At 34.2% G+C, this 24,269-nt stretch overlaps 1 protein-coding gene across 2 annotated transcripts in view; it reads right to left on the bottom strand.

The window, feature by feature from the left end:
- Positions 1-7,709: 7,709 nt before the first annotated feature.
- The window catches only part of dhx15 (DEAH (Asp-Glu-Ala-His) box helicase 15), a 61,620-nt gene continuing 45,060 nt past the window's right edge, over positions 7,710-24,269 (bottom strand). For both annotated transcript variants that reach the window (XM_073835599.1, XM_073835598.1), the window contains exons 10-14: positions 19,447-19,638; positions 15,210-15,332; positions 12,106-12,296; positions 8,329-8,498; positions 7,710-8,245 (exon numbers count right to left, since the gene is read on the bottom strand). In XM_073835599.1, coding sequence (XP_073691700.1) covers positions 8,128-8,245; positions 8,329-8,498; positions 12,106-12,296; positions 15,210-15,332; positions 19,447-19,638 — 794 coding nt within the window. In that variant the 3' untranslated portion in view covers positions 7,710-8,127. The remainder of the gene's footprint in view (positions 8,246-8,328; positions 8,499-12,105; positions 12,297-15,209; positions 15,333-19,446; positions 19,639-24,269) is intronic.

Genomic DNA, 24,269 nt, shown 5'->3' with positions numbered 1-24,269 from the left:
TTAATAAGACACTGCCTTCCGTTAGTCTCGGGGAAAATGGTGAAACAAATACCCGTGCTCTTTCGGAAGACGCCGGAAATGAGGCATTAAGCTATTTTTCCTCATCTGTCGGGAGCTCCAAGTGATGCTTTCGTTTTATGATAACTACTGAAATGCAATACTAAAAACACAATAGCAAAGAAACAGCAATGAAACTTTGACCACCGGCAAGTGGGATGCAGCAGTACAGTGGACCTTAGCTGACCTAGGCCTAAAGGAAACCACTATTTTCAAGGATGTCCAGCTCAGCGGTGCAATTTCGGATGGTTTCACGCTTCAGCAAACTCAGCATGCTGACAGTTGAGGAACTAACCCACGGAATGAGAGTTGGAGAAGTTGTTTACAAACCTTATACAAATGATGTAAAGTGTTATTGTTTTAGAATATCTTCCCACGTTTTTTTGATACTAATTAATCAAAAAGTGAGAAATAAGTGAGAGAAAAATATTAAATAATTTTAAATTAAAAATTAAAATATTTTTTTAAATAAAAATTCAATAATATCTATATAATCCAGTTTTCAATAGCTAGGTGTGGGGATAATAACATGCAAACAAATAAAAAAAGAGACAAATATGACAAAGAAACATTTATTCAGCTTCGAAAAACAGTAGTATGTCCTACACTGCAAAAAAATGCTTTTCTTTCTTAGATTTTTTGTCTTGTTTTCAGCCAAAATATCTTAAATTCTTAAATCAAGAAGCATTTTCTACACAAGTAAAAATGATTGTCTTGTTTTTAGAAAAAACTAGTCAAAATTAAGTGCATTTTTGCTTGAAACAAGCAAAATAACCAACCAATGGGGTAAGAATAATAATCTTGTTTTCTGCTTGAAATAAGATTTTTTTTTTGCTTACCCCATTGGCAGCTTATTTTCCTAGTTCTAAGCAAAAACTCACTTAATTCCCCCTTTTTTTTTATGAAAACAAGACAATCATTTTTACTTGTCTAGAAAATCCTTCTTGATTTAAGATTCTTTAGTAAGAAAAGCATTTTTTGCAGTGTATTCATCATGTTTATGTTTTTGTCTGCTTGACAGGACCATACAAAGTTGTGTATCTTGTATTAGAGCAGTTAAAATTTGGTGCTTTAAGTACAATTCTCTCATACTGACCACTGGATGTTCAACATGGCATCTCATGGCAAAGAATTCTCTGAGGATTTGAGAATTATAATTGTTGCTCTCCACAAAGATGGCCAAGGCTATTAGAGGTTCAGTAACACCCTGAAACAGAGTTACTCTACAGTGGTCAGGGTCATAATCAGAGGCTTTCCAAGATGGTTTCATTCGGAACAGGGCTTGCAAGGGTCGATCAACGAAGTTGAGCACTAGTTCTGTGCGTCAGGTGCAGAACCTGGCTTCAAAAATCAGATGCACGAGTGCTGCCAGCATTGCTTTAAAGGTTGCAGAAGCAGAAGGTCAGCTTGTCAGTGCTCAGACCATACGCCGCACACTGCAACAAGTCGATTTGCACAGGCGTCCTCCCAGATGGAAGCCTCATCTGAAGCTGGCTCACAAGAAAGCCCACAAACAGTTTGCTGAAGACAACCTGTCCAAGAGCATGAATTACTGGAACCATGTCCTGTGGTCTGATGAGACTAAAAGATAAACTTGTTTGGTTCAGATGGTGTCCAGCATGTGAGGCGATGCCCTGGTGAGGAGTACCAAGAAAACTGTGTCTTACCTACAGTGATTTTTTGGGGTATTTTCAGATGCGGAAGTAAAATTTTCTCACAAAAATTACTCCAGAGGTATATTTTTAAAGTATATTTTAAAGAAAATCTAGTTCCTACATTTTTTTTTAATGCATTGACTCACTGGAGTCTCTAACCTGCAATATGTAGCAGATCAGTTGGATGGCTTTCTCAAGCCAACCTAATAAAGTCAGCAGCAACTTCCAGTTCATGCAGACTTTAAGCTTTGGCAAAGAAAGCAAACTCACAAAAAGAAAATGTGTAAATTGAAAAGTCTCCAACTTACTCACCTCAGTTGTTGAAATTCCTGCCACTGAAAAGACAAAAAAAAAAAAAAAAAAAAAAAAATTCTGTTGTCCAGATGGCCTTTTCTTAAAGGGGTGGATTCCCCAATATAACAGGGTGGACAACCATTCAAGGGACATGGACAAACTCTTTTTTTTTTTTTATAAAATAAAATTTATATATATATATATATATATATATATATATATATATAATTTTTTTTTACCAAATTATGAATACACTCAAATTAAGTAATCTCTTTTTTAACAAAATATGAAAAGGAGAACAGTTTTTAAGGAAAGACACTGCAGGTGCATAGGGTAAAACAAACAAACAAACAAACAAACTAATACTGATTGATTACATTGATAAGTGTAAACATTTTTTTTTGTATTACAATTTTTCTAAAATGTTAGGTTTAAATATGCAAATGAGGCATTATTTATATTTACTGAAATATGCGCTAATTTGCATACATTTCTAGTACAAAAATCTAAACACTGGATGAAGTCAGTTCATCCAAGATTTGAATACCTAAATGCTTTTTTTTTGGTTGTGGGACAGCAGTTTACACCTTTTTTTTTAGAACACTGTCTTCTGATTTTTTGTTGAAATTAGTCATGAATTTCTTTGAAATGAACTTTAATTCCAATTGATCAGTAACTGATTTGGAATTTAAAAGTCATTCTCAATCTGGCCCTAAAAATCTCAACATAGTTGAGTTGAGAAACTAGTAAAAATTAAGCAAAAACCCACTTTTCTGAAAACAAGACCATTTTTACTTGTCTAGAAAATCCTTTTTAATTTAAGAATTTGTAGATGTTTTGGCTGGAAACGAGACAAAAAAATCTAAGTAAGAAAAGCATTTTTTGCAGTGTGTCAGCCACTGCAATGCTTCTCTATTCCTCTTTGACAAACTGCTTATGCTCAGTCTGGTTTCATGAAGATTGTGAGCGGACAGCCTTTTCTGAGTCCACCCATAAATTTCTCAATTGGACTGAGATCTCGACTTGGCGGCTCTTGGACTTCAACATTGTTTATAAGCACTTCTTGCCTGGCTTTGGCTTCATGCTTGGGTCACCGTCCTAGAAAATAAATCATCTCCCGGGTCGCAGGTGTCTCAGACTGCATCAGGTTTTCCTCCAGGATTTACCCGTGTTTTGCTGCATTGATTTCATCCGCTACACCCCACAATCCTTCCAGGACCCGCTGCAGAACTTCATCAGCGCTCTTCACGGTCGGGATGGTGCGTTTCTGATGATGCACAGCGATTGGCGAACACCAGACATGGCATTTAGTTTGATGGCCAAAAGCACAATTTTGGTCCCATCAGACCAGAGGCTCTTCTTCCATCTGGATTCAGAGTCTTCCTCATGCCTTCTGGCAAACTGCAGACGAGATGTCATATGACATTTTCAACAGTGGCTTCTTTCTGTCACTCTTCCATAAAGATGTGACTGGTGAAGCACTCAGATGACAGTTGTCATATCCACAGTCTTTCCAAGCTTGTAACTCCTTCATTGGTCTCCAGTGTCCTTCTTGCATGGCCACATCCTTTAGAAGGTACATTGACAGCCATATTCTTTCCATTTCTTAATTATTGATTGAACTGTACTCCAAGGGCGAGGGCTAATCAATGGCTTGTATCCAACCCCTGCCTTATGCTCTTCAATTATTTTTTTTCCATTCAGGATCTTCCACAAAACTGACCTTGCACATCGAGGTGTTTATATTAGAATCAATCGAAACTCTGATGATGTACAAATGACAAGCATTTTAGGTGACCTCAAAAGTCAATTGCTTCCACTTGTGATGATATAGATCATATTAGGGGCTTAGTACTTGAATACTTAATACTTGAAAGCAGCTATTTTAGATTTTTCCATTGTTGTCAGTTTGTAGACATTTAAGTATTATCCATTTGCAATACAGCATTTATTATTTAGATTTTAAATTTTCATTTAAATTGTCATTTTTTTAGCCTGCATTGATTTGATCCAAAATACAGAAAAGGCTGTAAAAATTTAAAATATTTTCTCTATTTAAAATAACTGCTTTCTATTTGAATTTATTTTAAAAAGTAATTTATTCCTGTGAACAAAGCTACATTTTCAGCATCATTCCAATATGCTGATTTGCTGTTCAAGAAACTATTATTATTATCATCAATATGTAAAACAGTTCTTTGATGAATAGAAAGATCCAAACATTAGCATTTATCTTAAAAAGTTTTTGTAACACTTTGTGATATTAGACACCATAGCATTCAAAAGCTTGGAGTCAGTATTTCATTTTATTTTATTTATTTATTTTTTTAGAAATTAATACTTTTATTTAGCAAGAATGCTTTAAACTGATCAAAAGTTATGATAAAAGACATTTATAATGTTACAAAAGATTGTCATTTTAGATAAATGCTGTTCTTCTGAACTTTCTATTCTTCAAAGAAACCTAAAAAAGTATACTCCACTATTTTCAACAATGTTTTTTTTTTTTTTTTTTTGTGCAGTAAATCCAAAAATTTTAAAAATGTTTTTTGAAGTACAATGTGACTGGGGTAATGATGCTAAAAAATTCAGCTTTGAAATCACAGGAATAAATTACTTTTAAATATATTCAAATAGAAAACAGTTATTTTAAATATTTAAAAATTGTACTGTTTTTGCTGTACTTTGGATCAAATAAATGCAGGCTTGGTGAGCAAAAGAGACTTTAAAAAAAAAAAATCTTACTGTATCTATATTATACACACACTTGTTTACAAATTGTAGCCCATTACGGATTACAAATTATATAACGAAAATTGTGGTTGTTAATCTTTTGGATTACATATTAGGTAATGTATTCTGGCAACTTTTTCCATTACTTTTAGATTAACCTAACTTGTAAGAAAATGTATTTAAATGCAAATGCACCTGTTTTTTCAGAATAGGGCTGTGCCTTTACAGCTGGAACCTCAAAAACATGTTTGGTTTTGATTATCATGACTATCATCCTGAAATCATGCATTTTAAAGCCTTCTTAGTTTAAACTTCTGATATACAGTATGGTTTTTTTGAGTGCTCACATCCAAAGCACGCGCACAGAAACTGGCTGTCACAAGATGTGAGTACTAAACTAAGTTCTCTTTCATGTCTTATTGAGCTTAAATGGTCAAATACACACAAGTTTGTTAAAAACAGGAGTTACAAAATGGTCAGGTATGTCTGTGAAGGTAAACAGCTGGGGGGAAAAATTACATGTTTACATTAGTCTTGTCTCATCTGAGGCTGGGAGTCTAGCATTATTTGCTCTTTTGCCTTGGCGTTAGAACTAGTACACTGTTGCCGCTTGCAAAAACTAAACGGCAGCGCTGTGGGTGGAAACTTGCAGATTAAGGGGTGGTAATATTATAATAAGATCCCCTTTGTGCATCACTAAGAGAGCGAAATCTGAGCAGCTTGTGCTTTCACACTCTCGCAGAAAAAGGCTTACCAAAACAAATTATTGGGTTGTCCTTTTTCACATTTTCTGGGTTGGTCAGATTTCCATGATATTTCTCCTTTAATAAAAACAACACTGGTACTCCTTTTTCCCCCCAAATAACAGTATAAAATGGAGACATACAAACTGAATTAAATTAAGAAAACAGAGAAATTACAATGTCATCTTGATGAACTCAATGCAGACAAGTCAACATTTTCTAAAGACATTCAATATTTTGTAGTTCAAACATCATTCCTGCTCTGCAATTTTATTTACATTTTAGAAATAATGCATCAGATGGCTAAATGCTGAGACAAAAAAAAATGCCATTACATATGGCTTAGCACTCAAAAGTTGAGCTTTTATGATTATACCATACAGGGAAATTTATTGACTTGTTCCAATGGGATCCTTACTTTGTCACTAACAGATAAAGTAACCAAATACTAGATTGCTGCATGTTTATCAAACAGCTAAAACATCTATTTTTGAGCATTCCTTCAACCAGTCTCAAGAAATCAAGACAAAACAGAAGAAAACTGCTGAAATCCTAAATTGGGTGAATATGATTAAAAAATGAATTGAATTGAATCTTTATTTGTCATTGTACAAGTGCAACGAACTTCGCTTCATTTAATGCGGTTAATCGTGCAATTTTATGATTATACCATTCACTCTTAAAAATAAAGCTTCTTTACAGGCATTGTTGGTTCCATGAAGAACCTTAAACATCCATGGAACCTTTCAAATGCACAAAAAGATTTTTATAATGACCTTGAAAATGGTTTAAGAACTGTTCACTGAACCACAAAATGGTTCTTCTATGGCATCACTGTAAAATAAACAAATGCCCAAAAAACTGGATTGCTGTATGTTTATCAAACAGCAAAAACAACTATTTTTGAGCATTCCTTCAACCAGTCTTTAGAAATCAAGACAAAACAGAAGAAAACTGCTGAAATCCTAAATTGGTTGAATATGATTAATAAATGAATGCGGTTAAACATGCAATTAACCTTATAAATGAACACATTAACATGGATGCCCTCATCTCAACCCTAACAAATATGACCACTCATGTAATCCATTCATTTATTATGCAATTTATAGAAATAATTGCTAAGCAGCACTTACATTCAATATATCTCTACCCAAACTATTAAACATACTATGCTACTTTACTTTGTTAAATTTGTGCAAGTTAAAGGAGTAGTTCACTTCCAGAACAAAAATGTACAGATAATGTACTCAACCCCCTTTTCAACCAAGATGTTCATGTCTTTCTTTGGTTAGTAGTAAGGAAATTGTTTTTTTTTTAGAGAACATATAATGGACTTCTATGGTGCCCCCGAGTTTGAAGTTCCAGGATGCAGTTTAAATGCAAAACGACCAGTTATTTTCTAAAAAAAAAAGTATATACTTTTTAACCTCGAACACTTGTCTTGTATAGCTCTGTGTGAACTCTTTCAGGACTTCTCTCCATATAATGGACGTCTATGGTGCCCATGAATTTGAACTTCCAAAATGCAGTTTAAATGCAGCTTCAAAGGGCTCTAAATTATCCCAGCCGAGGAAGAAGGGTCTTATCTAGTGAAACGATGTTATTTTCTAAAAAAAAATAGCAATTTATATACTTTTTAACCTCAAACGCTCATGTTGTCTAGCTCTGCCTGAGCTCTGTGTATTCCGGTTCATGACAGTTAGGGTATGTCTAAAAACTCCCATCTCCTTTTCTCCTCCAACTTCAAAATCGTACTTCATCCGCGTTTTTGTAAAGGGCATTTGACCTTCTTTGCACGTTTACTTTGTAAACACTGGGTCTGTACTTTTGCAATGATGTAGGATGATTTTGAAGTTGGAGGAGAAAATGAGATGGGAGTTTTTAGACATACCCTAACTGTCATGAACCGGAATACGCAGAGCTCAGGCAGAGCTAGACAAGACGAGCGTTTGAGGTTAAAAAGTATATAAATTGTTTTGAACCTTTGAAGCTGCAATTAAACTGCATTTTGGACATTCAAACTCGGGGGCACCATAGAAGTCCATTATATGGAGAGAAGTCCCACAATGTTTTCCTAAAAAACAAAAGGAAGAAATGAACATCTTGGATGGCAAGAGGGGGTACATTATCTGTAAATGTTTGTTCTGGAAGTGAACTACTCCTTTAATGCTTTAACTATTGCTGATTCTTCAAAGTCAACGAAAAGAATGAACGTGAGCATAGCTGATATCAAGGATTTTTATTATTGAAGTAAAAGCTCCTTTACAGAATAAACAGGGACTTTTCTACTCAATAACATAGCAGGAAGTTCTCAATGTCGATAAGGAATGTCAACATCCACATGAATGCTCATGCAAAAACAGTTGATGATGGTGTTTATCCCTGTTAAGCATTTGCTCCCAACCAATCCTCAGTGCCTAGAGTGACCAATTCAACGATACGCTTTCACCAGGTGCCAAAACACGCGGCGGAGCCGGGAGCAAAGAGTTATAAAAAAATAATTATATCTCGACGACAAATCAAAACAGAAAACGAAACACAGACGGAAACCTAATGTCGACGTGTGACGATGTACAACTTCAGAAGCATTGCACAGCGCATATTGAATTCAAAACGTTCAGTCCTTACACCGTTGCGCAGGTTCAGTATTGAGAATACTCCTTGGTTTGAAGTTTGGCGACAATGCGCTCCAGTTGCCTCTTAGCCTCGCATTGAGGGAAGTTGCTCATTTCGTAGTACTGTGGAGCGACTTTCACCAGCCTAAAGGATGAGATGATATGCAAAATGGTTTTTTTGCCAACAATGCACAAACAAATTCAATGCATTTGCATGTTTCAGCTTACCATTCGGGTTTGATATCAGTGCAGGTGCGGATGTAGTTCTTGGTGGTCAGCACAAACTCGTTATAGAGGACCCACTCGGGCTTGTGGTCCAGTACGGTGGAAGGGTGCAACTGGACCACCTGGTTGTCCTTCACCGTGAGATAGTGTCCGGTGCGCTCCAGGTGAGCAACCTGATAACACCAGAGACGCAAATTAACAAATAAATCAACCACGAGCTTACCAAACGCGCACGCGGGCGTTTCTTCAAGCGGCGTAAGGATGTCGAGATTAACCTGGGCAATCAGTCTCAATAAACGGCCACTCAAACAGAGACGTCAGCAAGAGAGCGCCGGGTAATTCGTACACTAAGGCGCAAATTTGTCTCACCAGTAAAGGTTAATGTTGACAAATATCTCAATATTAATGGAGTAATTCAACTAGTCAGGTCACTTGTTTCAGGAAGCCCCCTCCCGGAGAGCGCCTCGATAAAAACGTCATTTATTTTGGCTACGCCGGACGAAAATTGCCTTGATTTCTTGTGCGCTTAAACGGTCACACTTTGATAGAAAGCCATGCATTACATTAGCAAGCTCCAGTGATCCTGTATTCCCCAACAGACATGGTAACTTTTAATTCAGACAGATGGGAATGGAGAGGAATCAAGCTCTGCTTTAAAACTAGATGTATTTTAGTTTAGGATTAAGGAAAATACAGTGGACTAAGAATTAACTAAAGCCTTTAAGTGATATGATCACTCAAGGCTTGTTTTGTTATAATATATTCATAGCTGAAGGGTGTTACTGACTTGACAGTTCAGCTGTGAACTGTAAGCTGATTTTATAACATTGTTACTACAAAAAACATGCAATAAAAAAATGGTTTCTTTGAAATAGCTCAGAAATAGCTAGAATATTTCACAAAAATTAATGAAACCCACTTTTATGTCCTAAGAAAAAGGTCACAATAGCAAGATATAAACAGCAAAAAAAAAAGGCTGAATTGTTAGAGAAAAATAAATTACCCTTATTTTATTATGAGATAAAAAAAAAAAAAACTATGAAAAACTATGAGTTTTGAGATGGTGTTTATCTTGAAATTCTGATTTGCACTACCTTTTTTTAATCCTGTGGTGGAAATCAAAACAGAATTGTGACATGAATTGTGAGTTCTGACTTTTTACTCGGAATTATGAGAAAAATAAAGTCCAAATTGTGAGATAAAAAAGGTCAAATCTAGTGGCAGAAACCGGCTTCAATAAGCAACATAGTAGAAACAAAGAAATAGTATTATTGGTAACACTTTTAAATAAGGTTCATTAGTTAAACATTAGTTAATGTATTAACTAACATGAAATAACCATGAGCAATACATTTGTTACTGTAATTACTAACCTTTATTAACATTAGTTAACGGAAAAACAGTTGTTCATTGTTTGTTCATGTTAGTTCACACTGCATTAATTAATGTATATAATAATGTATTAGTAAATGTTGAAATTATCATTAACAAAGATTAATAAATGCTGTACAAGTGCAGTTCATTATTAGTTCATATTAACTAATGTGGTTAACTAATGTTAACTAATGAACCTTATTGTAAAGTGTTACCGTATTATTAGAATAATCTTTCTTTTAAATACATCTTTGACTTTTTATAGTAGGGATGTAATGATATTATCAATATCATGATGAAACGTATATTACAGAAAGGACAATTTTAGTGAATATAGGTGACTGTACATCAAAGAAACAAGACATTTTCTATGGTGTTCCACAAGGTTTAATCCTAGGGCTAGTTTTGTTTTCGTTATATATGCTTCCTTTGGGTAGTATAATTCAAATACATGACATGAATTACCATCTTTATGCTGATTATCTACAATTATATATTTTAGTTGAACCCAGAGACAATGTTGTAATAGAAAGATTATCCAACTGTCTGTCCAGCATTGTGAAGTGGATGTAATTTCTTTTTTACATTTTACAAGATAAAACTGAAATTATTATTGTGGGTAAAAAACCTGAGTAGGAGAGGATTGAAGCTGAATTGGGTTCCTTAGCTTTACAATCTAAGAAAGAGGGAGTCATTTTGGACTGTGATCTAAGTTTTAAGTCTCATATTAATCACGTTACAAAAACATGATTCTATCACTTGAGAAACATTGCCAGGATTCACCCTTTTTTATCTTTTATTGATCCTAAGAAACTAATTCTTGCATTTATCTCTCGACTTGATTACTGTAATGCTGTGTATACTGGTTTATCTAAGGGTTCCATAGTTAGGCTGCAATTGATATAAAAAAAAATGCAGCAGCTAGAGTATTAATGTAATTGAAGAAACGAGAACATTTTACAGTGGTTTTAATGGAATTACATTGGTTACTAGTGCACCAAAGGATTTTAAGATTCTTATACTAGATTATAAAGCATTGCATAACCTGACACCTTCATATGTTTCTGACTGTTTGTCAAGATATATTCCTAACTGAATGTTACATTCCTCTAGTGGAATTTTAACATATTACACAGTAAATCTCAAGAGATCTGAAATTTTGAACTCTCTTCCAAATGAAGTGAGAGTTCACTAGTATTCATGTCTTCAAAAAGCGTGTTAAGACATACCTCTTTATAGCTGCTTATGAGCCAGGGTTGGGGCCATTCATGAATTGAATTGAGAATGAATGGTAAATTCCAATTCACTTCCTGGAATGGAATTGGAATTGCATGCGGCTGACAGGAAATGGAATTGGAATTGAATTGGAATGCCAGGAAACAGAATTGATTTCAAATAAATTCCACTAAATTCCACTTGAGTTGCTAAATAAAATAATTTGACTTGATTTGCTTAATAGTTTGTTTATAGTACATTAAATATTGTAAATCACATAAACAACAAACATATAAAAGAAATACAAAGTACTGTATGTTTAGTATGTTAAGCGCGATCATTTCACATGCCAAATTTCAGGAAATGATGATAATTCAATGCAATAAAAAGTGAATGAAATACATGAATGAACATGACTCATTTTTTGTGAGTTGAGACATATATTATGTGGTAATCATATATTGAATGTATAGTACATCCAGAAACTTGTCACCACTGGCATTCATTTATTAATTCATAATGTACAGTTCTCATTTTTATTTACTTGCATTTGATCAACTCTATTTAATACATGGTATTTGTAAAGCATCATGAATAAAGTTCAAATGTATGTCTCTAAATGTAATCACAAATAAATGCTCAGAAAGAGCAATAAACGGAATTCAGTGGAATTTCCCTGAATTGAATTCCACTTCCTGTAATTCCAATTCAATTCCAACTCTGTTTCCTGTAATTGTTGTTGAATTCCAATTCCATTTCCTTCTTTGAATTGGAATTGTTGAGTTCATTCCTGAATTGACCCCAACCCTGTTATGAGCATAATAGTTTGTGAAGTGTGTGCAATTTTGCATGTTTTTATCTGACTTTTTTATGCTAATATTTTCTTATACTTTTTCTGTGTATTTATGTAACTGTTTTATTTTCACATTTTTATTTTGATTTGCTTATACTTGTTGAATCATTTAAAGTTTTGATCATCTAATATTGATTTTTTTTTTTTTTTAGAATATTTGTTTTAATGCCTGTGAAGCACTTTGAGTTGCATTTATGTATGAAAAGTGCTATACAAATAAATTACTATTATTATTATGATGATGATATCACAATTAAAACCTTGGGACTAAAGCAGCTTATTGGTACATATGCATTAATCAATAATACTATTTTTGGCAGATTTCTAGACAAACATACCTGCATGAAGAAGCCGGTGACGAGAGCGCGGCGGATGTTGATGTAATAGTCTCGGCTGGTGAACTCCGTGCTGCGTCGCGGCAGGTTGAATCGGTCCATGATGCGAGAGAGCTGTTGCCGCACGTTATCAGCCGACATCAGCGAGCGGTAGTTTATAAAGTTATCGTAGCACCACTGCACCGCCTCGTGGTCTTGAAAAAGAATGGATATACATTAAAATCAGGTCAAGAGCAACATCTGAAGAATGATCTATACATTTATAAAACACTAAATAACAAAAACTCATTTAAGATTTAAGCTGCGGCTTTCAAGGTGAAGTGTGTAATTTCTGCAGCGCTCACATCAAAAATTAAAAGAACTTTTAAAAGGGTTTCCCCAATAGCTTCTCCATATCTGCTAACTGGAAGACCAAACATTCACACCCCAACGAGGACAATGGTTGAGTCAATGTTGTCAGGATGTTTAAACTAACAGAACAGTGTTTATGCTTTTGAAGGAATCAACCTACAAATCATTTGTAGTTGTCCTTCAAATTTGGTTAGACAACACTGACAGAAATTATACACTTTACTTTTAAAAAATTACAGAAATAAATCCATACAGTTTAACTACATCTACAAAAGTAATATACAGTACCAGTCAAAAGTTTTTGAACAGTACCATTTTAATGATGTTTTTAAAGAAGTCTCTTCTGCTCACCAAGCCTGCGTTTATTTGATCCAAAGTACAGAAAAAACTGTGATATTTAGAAATTTTTTACTATTTACATTTATTTATTTTCTATTTGAATATTTTTTAAAATGTAATTTATTCCAGTGATGCAAAGCTGAATTTTCTGCATCATTACTCCAGTCTTCAAGTGTCACATGATCCTTCAGAAATCATTCTAATATTCTGATTTGCTGTTCAAGAGACATTTTTATTATTATCAATTTTTAAAACAGTGTGTAAATTTTTTTTCAGGATTATTTGAATAGAAATATCCAGAGATCAGCATTTATCTGAAATAAAAAGCATTGTTACATTTTGTTGTTCCAACTTGTTTGTTGGGGAAGAAATTATAGAAATTAATACTTTCATTTAGCATGGATGCTTTAAATTGATCAAAAGTTATGATAAAGAATTTATAATGTTACAGAAGATTTCAGATAAATGCTGTTCTTCTGATTTTTCTATTCATCAAAGAAACCTTTTTCAAGCCATTTTCAACATAAATGTTTTTCAAAGAGCACATTAAAATATTAGAACGTACTATGTAAATATTAAATATCAGATTTGTGAAGGATCGTGTGACTGGAGTAATGATGCTAAAAATTCAGCTTTAAAATCACAGGAATAGATTACATTTTAAAATATATTTAAATGGAAAACAGTTATTTTAAATAGTAAAAATATTTCAGAATTTCACAGTTTTTGTTGTACTTTGGATCAAATAAATGCAGGTTTGATGAGCAAAAATAAATAAATAAAATAAAAATCTTGATACAAAACCTGACTGGTAGTGTATTAACTTACTGTTACTGTAAGGTAGGTTACTAAGAATGCAAAAAATATCACATTAAAGTAGATGACACTGAAATTACATTTCATGTCAGAAAAAAAAAACAAGTTAACAGAAAAACGTATTTAGGTATATCTCAACATCATTTTATTTCTACATGTCCTGGAATTTTGATAGGTGCATACATTTTAGACCATTTTCTAAGAATTATGGGTCATTATTTTCTATGGTTCTTGCACAATGAAGCATAAAAAACAATTACTTTTCTGTAATTTATATAGTAAAGATTAATTGCTACATTATATTTAAAATGTGCTTTGATATAAATATTACAGTATTTAAATGGTCAAATACTGAAATTGCATACATTTTCATTCATGACTGTACCCTAACTGGTTGGAAAATATTTTTCACACTGCACAAAATGCTTTCCTTAGATTTGTCTTGTTTCCAGCCAAAATATCTAAAAAAACTTAAAAGATAAATCAAGAAGGATTTTCTAGTGAAAAATATTTTCTTGTTTTCAGAAAAAAACAAGTCACAATTAAATGAGTTTTTGCTTAGAACAAGCAAAATAATCTGCCAATGGTGTAAGAAATTTTATTTCAAACAGAAAACAATATTATTTTTCTTACCCCATTTGCTTGTTTTAAGCAAAAAGCACTTAATTTTGACTTTTTCCTGAAAACAAGAAAATAATTTTTACTTGTCTAGAAAATCCTTTTTAGATTTAAGAATGTTTAGATATTTTGGCTGGAAACAAGACAAAAAAATCCAAATAAGAAAAGCATTTTTTGCAGTACAAATACATTTGTGTGCTGCATGTGTTAAGTATATCGAAAAATGGATGATTTTTGCAACATTTTTCCAAGTTACACCAATCCAAATTCTGCCTTTTTCATTTAAACTAATAACTTCCTAAAGACATACTAAAGGGTTAAAAAACCCAATGAATAATGAATATCAATGCTTTTTTTTGGTCCCTGAAGGTTAACAGTAAACTCTTGTTTCTGTGATGTAACTTAGCATTAATTTAAAGTTATTAAAATTAGATAAAAAAAAATCTACTAGTTATAACTCTACTGACAATGTTTTTAAATCTACCTGGCAACCAAGAGATCCCATCTCTATTAACTTAACCATGCACTGACGTTTCTAACTTTTTTTCCCCCCTATAGTAGCACTCAAAAGTAAGATGTTAATCTGTCATACTGTGCATCTCTAACACTTTGAGGCCCAAATTTACTTTTTTTTCTTATATAAACTTTAACATACTCCCACGACTGTTAGCAAGCTCCATATAAGCACTGACTACTAGATAAAACCACTGAGGTGCAAGAAAACCCACGGGAGTTAATGTGGAAGCTGACGTGACGAATGAACTGAACGCGAGTCGCCGTGCCTCTCAGAAAAGTTTTAATAGCGTACTGCCTCGGAGGCACCGATTTTGATGAAACAAATTACGATTTTTGGCCACCTACAAAAACAATCTGAAATTAGTTGTAATAGATTTAGGCAATTAGGCTAATTAAAAACGGGTGGAGGGAATCATCTCACATGAGCACAAGATGCCAGAGTGTGTGTGTGTCTCATGTATACGTACTTTGTTTGAAGGCGTGGTAGACGTTGAGCAAGGTCAGGTGGTCCCCGTCGATGTGGGCGAACCTCATTTTGGACTCGTCGGCTGCCTTCTTAGCTTCGGTGGGGCGCACAAAGCACTGTGGGACTAAACAAGGTTGGTATGGGCCCCAACATAGCCGCCCATAGGGATGAGTCAAGCGTTCACCCAGACAGGACACAAGGCCTAGTTCTGAGGCTAGAGCACGGCACAGGGTACGCTACACCAAATGGTAGGATGGGGTGGGGGGAGAGATTTGCCTTTCTGGAAGAGAGTTAAACTTGGAGTCTGATATTCTTCTGGAAGTCACTCGACACAGTCTGACTACATGCACTCAAAAAATATTTAGGCCTAAATTTAGGATTTATGCTTTTGAATTGCAGTTTTGGTGTTATTCCAGAACAAAAATTTACAGATAATTTACTCACCCCCTTGTCATCCAAGACGTTCATGTATTTCTTTATTCAGTCGTGAAGAAATTATGGTTTTTGAGGAAAACATTTCAGGAATTTTATCCACATAGTGGATTTCTATGGTGCCCCCGAGTTTGAACTTTCAAAATGTTAAAATGCAGCTTCAAAGGGCTCTAACTGATCCCAGCCGAGGAAGAAGGGTCTTATCAAAGGAAACGATTGTTCATTTTCAGAAAAATTACAATTTAAATACGTTTTAACCTCAAATTCTCATCTTGTCTAGCTCTGTGTGAACTGTGTATTACGGTTCACGACAGTTAGGGTATGTCGAAAATCTCCCACCTAATTTTTTCCTCCAACTTCAAAATCAAATTTAGGAGCAGTCAAAATTTGAGGAGTACCTTACAAACAATAATCCCAAAATCTGATTAAAATATTTGCCGTCCCATTATGAGGTGATAATTGACTCAAAGTGATTTAAAGGGTTATTTTTTTTTTACCTTTTCATGTTTAATGAGGCTCAGAGGTTGCATGAGTGCAATCGAATTCATACATTTATGTTGAGATTAATGTTTTTAATATAACATTTTGAATACAGAAATATTAAATGATTTAAATAACTAAAAAGATTCTTTAAAAATTAAACTAAATCTGTCAGTAGGTGGTGACAAGTCACTGATTAAATTACTGAATCATTCATTCATTTGATTGAAATGGCTGATTCATTCAGGAATAAAGCAAGTGACTGTCTTTATGAAGGGGAAATTTAATCATTTCATTAGATTTGTTTAAAAACGCATGTTTTTTTTCATAAAGGCATCACTGCTGTGTTTGAATGGAGATGCACAGCGACTTAGTTGTGACTTGTTTCAGACTACTTTTGATGATGAAATAAAGCAAAATCAGGCAGTGGGAGTCACTTAATAAGTTCTTGTTTATTTAACTGTTGTATTAAATCTAAATCTCATTTACAAACTCCCTTAAAAATTATTAAAAGTTGTCAGTTATCTTAAGTCAGATAAGTTAAGATGTCAGTTCATCACGATCTCACAAAGCTCTTTTATAATCAACAATGCTCTCTATACTGCACAATCAATATCTTATTTACACTCTCTCTACACTTTATGAAAGGATTTGTGAGATATGTCTAAGATACATTTCTGAACATTGCAAAAACACAGAAACATTTGGCGCTCTCTTCAGCGCAAATCCAAATATGCAGATCGGGTCAGTCGCACATGGTTCTCCTAAATATTTTTTTATAGTGGCATGCAGTAGTTTTCAGTCACAAATGCGAGTGAAATGGTCGCACTGTAGAGCCCTGGTTTGATCATCTTTGCATGTTTACTTTGTAAACACTGGGTCGGTACTTCTGCAGCAATGTAGGATGATTTTAAAGTTGGGGAAGAAAATGAGATGGCAGTAACTGTCTTGAACCCGAATACACAGTTCATGCAGAGCTAGACAAGACAAGGATTTGTGATTAGAAAGTATAGAAATTGTAATTTACTTTTAGAAAATTACTGATTGTTTCGATAAGAACATTTTTCCTCGGCTGGGATCATTTAGAGCCATTTGAAGCTGCACTGAAACTGCATTTTGGAAGTTTGAATGTTTTCCTCAAAAAAAAAAAAAAAAAATTTCTTTACGACTGAAGAAAGAAAGACATGAACATCTTGGGTGACAAGGGGGTGAATAAATTATCTGTAAATTTTTGTTCTGGAAGTAAACCTTTAAGTCGTGATGTAAGGAATGCCGCTTCCGGGTCCAAGCCTCTATTTTATTTTTAAAAAAAAACAACAACTCATATTTATTTACTATTTATGAGCACTATATATCCAAATCACACACTTAGACTAAGCATTTAAAAACTCATAGTGTACACTGCAGTGTCTGTGCTCACGGTGTCCCAGACACCAATATTTTAACCATTTATAAAAGATGAATCACTGTCTGGCCATCTGGCATTTCGGTTCGGAGATAAAGGTTAGGATTATAATTTTTCAGTGGCATTACATCACAACAACACAATATTAGCACCTTTTGCTGTTTTCTTGTGTCATCTGATAGAGCGTTTGGACCCTGAAGTGGATTATGTCATCTGGTGTGTTCAAGTTATTCAGTCTGCACAAGATATCAATGTACCATTTCTAAAAAAAAAAATCAGGATTTTTAAACTTTAAATGATGAATAAAAAACGCGCATCAGTATGTTTTTGCTTTTTTGTGATTTTATTCAGTTTATGAATGTGCTGTATTTATTTTATTTACTGACACGATGTTTGCAGCAAGGCTATCTTAATGGGGAAAACATAAATAAGTCCTATAATTAACAATAAGCTATGAGACATTTAAGGTTAATAAAAATCAATTGCAAAATCACTTACATTTCTGAATGTAATTGCTATGAAGGTGCTGTAAACTAAATATTTTACATTGTTTAATTGTACAATACTGTTCATCATATAAAGCTGAATAAATAAGCTTTACATTAATGCATGGTTTGGATGGGACAAAATTTGGCTGAGATACAACTATTTGAAATTCTGGAATCAGAGGGTCCAAAAAAATCTAAATATTGAGAAAATTGCCTTTAAAGTTGTCCAAACGAAGTTCTTAGCAATGCATATTACTAATAAAAAAATTACATTTTGATATATCTATGGTAGAAAATGTACAAATGATTTTTGGCATAAAAGAAAAATCTATAATTTTGACCCATACAACATATTGTTGGCTTTTGCTACAAATACACCTTTGCTACTTAAGACCGGTTTTGTGGTCCAAGGTCATAATAAATTAAATAACTATTCATTTTTATTTATATAAGTTTGTCAATACAGATTCCGCCACAATTGCATCTAAAATGTTTTCTCAAGTTACACGCTTTGCATACAATCTTTCTGATATGACTTCAACACACCATTTCAACAACCAAATTAAATGATTTTGATGCATATTTGCCAGATTAGACATCTGCATTCAAAAAATTATGGCATAGTTTATTATTATTCTTTGAATAATCAAAAAGATGCAAATATGTAATATTTTCAAAATGCATTTATTCGAATGGCTAAGAACCACCTGAAAAGCAATATTCAATTAGCTAAAATGTAAAGGACTGAAGCAATTTATTGGATCTATTGATAAATATATAAATAGAGTTAGTGTGACTGACAAATATGCATCAAATTAAGTTTATTAGTGTTGCAATCCAAATAGATATAATTTCTACATGCAATTCAAAAACATAAATCTTAAATTTAAATATAAATATATTTTCAGTGTATTTAGGAATAAATGAGGTTCAAATGTTCATGAGTTTAGATTATACTGAACCTGATCTGATGCCTTTCATTGTTTGCCTGTTTGCCAGATCAGAACTCTAACCTCTAAAGCGCTAGTAAGCGAGCTCTAAAGCGGTCATACCCTATGTCCTTCTCTCCCCCACCCCTCTGCATCAGACATTTAATAGCTTCAAGCGCCATTCTGATTTGGCCGTCTTACAGTGTGACACATTAAGAGACTGGACTGTTCGTGAGCACTTCCTTTGAGAGTCATTCTACATAATGGCTTCAGCCATGCAGCTAAACGCATAAGCAGTCTGTTTGTTTATGCAACCATTACGATTAACTTGCTTGGCAACTTGAAACTGTGCATATGTAGACAATACAACAGAAGGCTAACATCTTTGGCTCTGGTAATTGATAATGAGTGAGCTACAAAGAATTAATATTTCATTGTCTATTAGACTACTTTAATAATTCTTAGATCATATGCAGGGGTCATGTGTACGTGAGTGTATACTACCTGATAGCATTGCGGTGATGGAGAGGATCTCGTTGGAGCAGTTGAAATCGCAGCTGGCGATAACCATCTTGGCCAGCTGGGGGTCGAGAGGGAACTCAGCCATCATGGAGCCCAGCTCCGTCAGGTCACCGTCGTCATTTAGCGCCGCGAGATAGTTCAACAGCTCCAGGGCTCGCATCAGGGTCTCAGGAGCTGACAGAAAAAAAAATATTATATTATATTACATTTAGGACTGTCAGTTTAACGCGTTAACCCTTAAAGACCTAGAACATTTTTGGGGCACCTGAGGCACCTGTAAATGTTTTTTTTTTTTTTTTCCAGACCAATTCTAGCAGTCAGCATCAATTGTCATACCTCATTATAAACATAAGAACTTGAACTTATGTCTAGCTAATTTAAAATGACAATTTTCCTTTTGTTTTCTCTAAAATGAGTGAATTTCCAAAATTTAAGGAAAAACGCTAGCAACAATTGGGTGTTTTTTAGTGTGTACTCAAACAAAAACTCCTCAAACTCCTGAAGTTTGGATTTTTTTTTCTTTATAAATTTGTATTTAGGTTTGTATTTAGTTTTACACTTCCAAATACAAGTTATAGCCACTATAATTTTCACTATTATTATTATTATTATTATTATTATTATTATTATTATAAGCGTTTCTCAGTGAAAAACAGGCCTATTTCGTTTGTCGATAAAGACTTGTCCAAAAATGTTTCAGGAGTAAAGTCATAGCAGAAACCATGTTATACAATAGTAGGGATGTCACAATACTCAATATAATATCGAACCGTTCGGTACGACATCCACGGTTCAATACGCGCTTGTGAATTGCGGTTTTTCGGTTTTGCATCTAAATATCTTCCTTCCTTTTATTTCTCTTGGAATTTGCTGTATGTTTGCCCACGATTTCATGTGCTGAAATAAGAAAACGCTTCCCGTCTTATATTTGAAAAAAATAAGGCAACACGCAGAGCATCTTCCATTCTAATGACATGCAATGATAAGCCTTTCTAAACCTGTTGTCCAACAAAAGTTATAAAAACAAGTTACAAAAACATTATAACTTGTTTTTAATTCACAACATCAGTCGAGTGTTTGAAATAACTTCCTTATGTTGTGATCTGATGTGGATTCTCATCACAGAATGAGGCAGACGATAAATTCTATACTCATATTCACTGTATGTCGATTAGCAATGGCTTATGAAAATACCCGAGATGGCTTGAAGAACACAGATAAACCATATATTATTGCAGACGAGTGTTTATTGTCCTTAGATTTCATCATTCAAAACGTTTACCGTTATATCTTGTTTTTAATAAGTTACAGCAATAGCGATGCTTTTATCCATATTAGAGAAGCTGGAACGGAACGTTATTAGCGCTACTTCTTTGATGCATATGTGTTTTGTTTTGTTTTTGCACAAGGGCGCCCTCTGGCATCCAGTATGAATGAAACTCATTCTATTTTGCGTAAAAAAAAAATATATATATATATATACCTCTCTCAAAAGAAAAATTAAGCAGACACACACTAAACCACACTTTATCTAGTGTGCAGAGGTTTACAGGAGTATTTTGTTAATTTGTTCCAAAAAAAAACACACTGAAGTGGCAAGATGTCAGAACCGAACCGAAAACCGTGGTTAAAAACCGAGGTACATATTGAACCGTGGACTAACTGTATTGTTGCATCCCTATACAATAGTAAAACACAGTAAAAAAAAAAATATTTTTTTCAAATGAATATATTCTTATTTGAGTATGAACAATTAACATGAAAAGTGCAGGAAGTAGTGAAAACAATTGCACAAATTGTCTTGCACAACAAAAACAGTGAAAGCTACACAAAATGAGAGAGAAATATACTGAGTGCAACAGAAGAAAAAAAAAAACACCTAGTGATGTGAAAACCTAAAATCCAGTGCTTTATCTGATATGTCCTGCCGTTTCATCCTCGTTTTTGGTTTGTGTTATGTCAAAGGGCTCTTTCATGAGTATTTCTGTGCTTTTTCAAAGACTGCGGTCATGCAAATGTGTTATTTTGCATTTGTTTTCATGCACGCAAGATGCACTTTACTTTCACTTTGGGTTTGTTCAGATTTCTAAAGAAACTAATCGGTGTTTCGAAAGACCAAAACCTATGTTTATTGGTTGAATAGATGACAGTTTGAACCAATCTGGGCACAGGGGTGGGACCAAGCATCAACAATTGTTCCTGTTTGGCTCAAGAGGACCAAAACGCATTGGTTTCATCTGACTGTTTCACAGTGCTGAGGAAATGTGATGACGTAAATCACGCTCACAACGAAGCCTCTGAATATCCTCTGAATTTCACTGAAAAGTGTAGACTCTTGCATTAAGAGACATTTTCAAATTGGATGATATGCATCAAACAATGAATGGTGTTTAGTTTGACTTTTCAAATCTCTAACCCCAAGCATGAGAAAAAGCAACGGTGATGCTTGCCTTAGACACCTTATTTAAAAAAAATACACATAATGAAAGCCATTTTCTTGCCGTGATAACATTGTGGCTGTGGTCTCCTGGACAACAACTAACTTTTAATTCAAGACAAAGAGGGCTAATTTTTCATCTGACATGCAAGCAGTTCCAAACAGCAGCGCCACTAATTCAATTATAGGGAGGAACCTCTACTTAATGCATCAACACTGGTCACACACCAACAAATTCAATTACTGACCTTTGGCTCTAGAGAGTTTGGCTCTAATGACCAGTTGCATGTTAAATGAAAATTAGCATTGCCCAAGGTTTGGAGGAGTTTGCTGAATAAGGATGAAAGACCATGGCCGTCTTTATCAATGAGTCAGGAAAACTTCATTTAAAAAAAAAGTGCAGCGGTCAGTCTGTTATTATGAACAAGTATCGATCTGGTATATCAGACATATTTTTTCTATTCCTTTTGAAAGGCAGAGTGTAAAGCAAGTAATATGTTCGAGGCAAAAAAGTAAGTATAGGTGCCATGCAGTGAACCCGGCTGGAAAAAGTAATTTACACACTGCGAAATAAACTATAGCAGGGAACGTGCCGATGTGTTAACTAAATGCAAAATCAATGAGAGAGAAAGCTAAAGGTGCTTTAAAAGAAAGGAAAGTATAAGCAAGCATTTGGCAAATGTCACCAGGCAAATGACTTCCATTGCCTTCGCCCCCGTTTTTTTAACAATATTTGTCAAATCTACTTTTAACAGGCCCTATGAATTTGGTGGGGCAATCACCCTTTCTTTCTTTTATATTACCCAGCTATACATATACGTAGGTAGCCAAATGCAAATGTTAGGAAGCAGACAGCTTCAACACTTTTAGGGCAACTTAAGAGATCTTTTAAGGTCATGAACCTTTCAGCAAAGACGATGAGCCAATCACACGGAAACATTCCAGTCGTTACTATTCAGCGATTACACGTCTGGACATCATGCACTTTTAATGAATGTCCACATCAGTCTTCATAGTGCATAAAAGCAATTACATGATCAAAGCAAAGCCAGACTCTGAAATATCAGTCAGTTTAGGAAAGGCAGTGTCCAGCTGCTTTCACTTCAAGCGGCACCAGATACTCTGAAATGACCAAACTGTGCAAAACACTTAAAGAGCCAAATAGATTTTGACATTTTTGAACACTTACAATATATTGCCCTTTTTAAAGAAATATATAAATAAACAGAACATTTTCAGACTTTGCTATTAAAAAGATGTTATAAATTTTTTTTTACAACATTGCTATGGGGTTTCTATGAATTTCTGAGATTTATTTTATGTATGTGGCTATACGAATTTAAAGATGTTCCAAGCTGCTTATACTACGCACTTGAAGTATGCACTCTATTTGTAAAGAAAAGGAGCTTTCGAGTAGTAGAACAGTTGGCAGGCTTTGGGAAATTATATTTTTTCATAACTGCATTTTTAACGGACCGTTCTATTGCTTAGTTCTGGCATTCTGTCATCGTTTAAACTGCCTTGTCAATCATCCTGTCACAGTTAACATCCTGAACATTTAGTTCATTTAATTTCCTAGAGTCTGGTAGAGAAATGAAGAGGCACGCTGATTTGCCAGTCGCATCTTTCATGCAGAGAAACGTTAATGACCAACCGTATCTTTATGAAAGTTCACAATATAGCTTTATTACAGCATTTTTTTTTCAGCAGGTTAGATACTGATTATCAATATTGTGATATCGCAATAGCAAAACTGGGCTTTCAAATTGATAATGAGCTTAAAATGGATGCACAAGTTAACTCTGTGGTCCGGTCCTGTTTCTTTTATCTACGCCAAATCGTAAAACTTAAGCCATTTTTACATTTTTTGGATACGCAGAAAATCATTCATTCATTGATATTTTCCCGCCTAGACTACTGCAACGCACTCTATTGCGGCATTAACAAGTCTACCCTGGATCGGTTGCAACTAGTCCAGAACAGTGTTGTTTTTGACAACCATCTTATATTTAGTCTTAGTCTTTTGGACTAAAATGCTTCTTAGTTTTAGTCAAATTTTAGTCACTTCTATATGTGATAGTTTTAGTCCAATTTTAGTCGACGAAAAGTCAAAAAGGTTTTAGTCTAGTTTTAGTCGACGAAAAGTCAAAAAGGTTTTAGTCTAGTTTTAGTCAAAAAAAAGGGAAAAAAGTAGTCTTTTAACAAATTAATGTAGGTCAGTAAGTATTTTGCTGTTGGGTAGTGTCACTTATAAGTTCTGAAAATAGCAGATCTATAGTTCAACACAATGTGAGCTTCCGGATCGACTATTCTCACCAATAATTACAATAATGAAGGAATGTTTTAGAACATAAAAGACAAACAAGGA

The sequence above is a fragment of the Garra rufa genome, chromosome 3 (genome assembly GCF_049309525.1).
Source record: "Garra rufa chromosome 3, GarRuf1.0, whole genome shotgun sequence".
Classification (NCBI taxonomy): Eukaryota; Metazoa; Chordata; class Actinopteri; order Cypriniformes; family Cyprinidae; genus Garra; species Garra rufa.
This window is presented reverse-complemented; position numbering and strand designations above follow the sequence as displayed.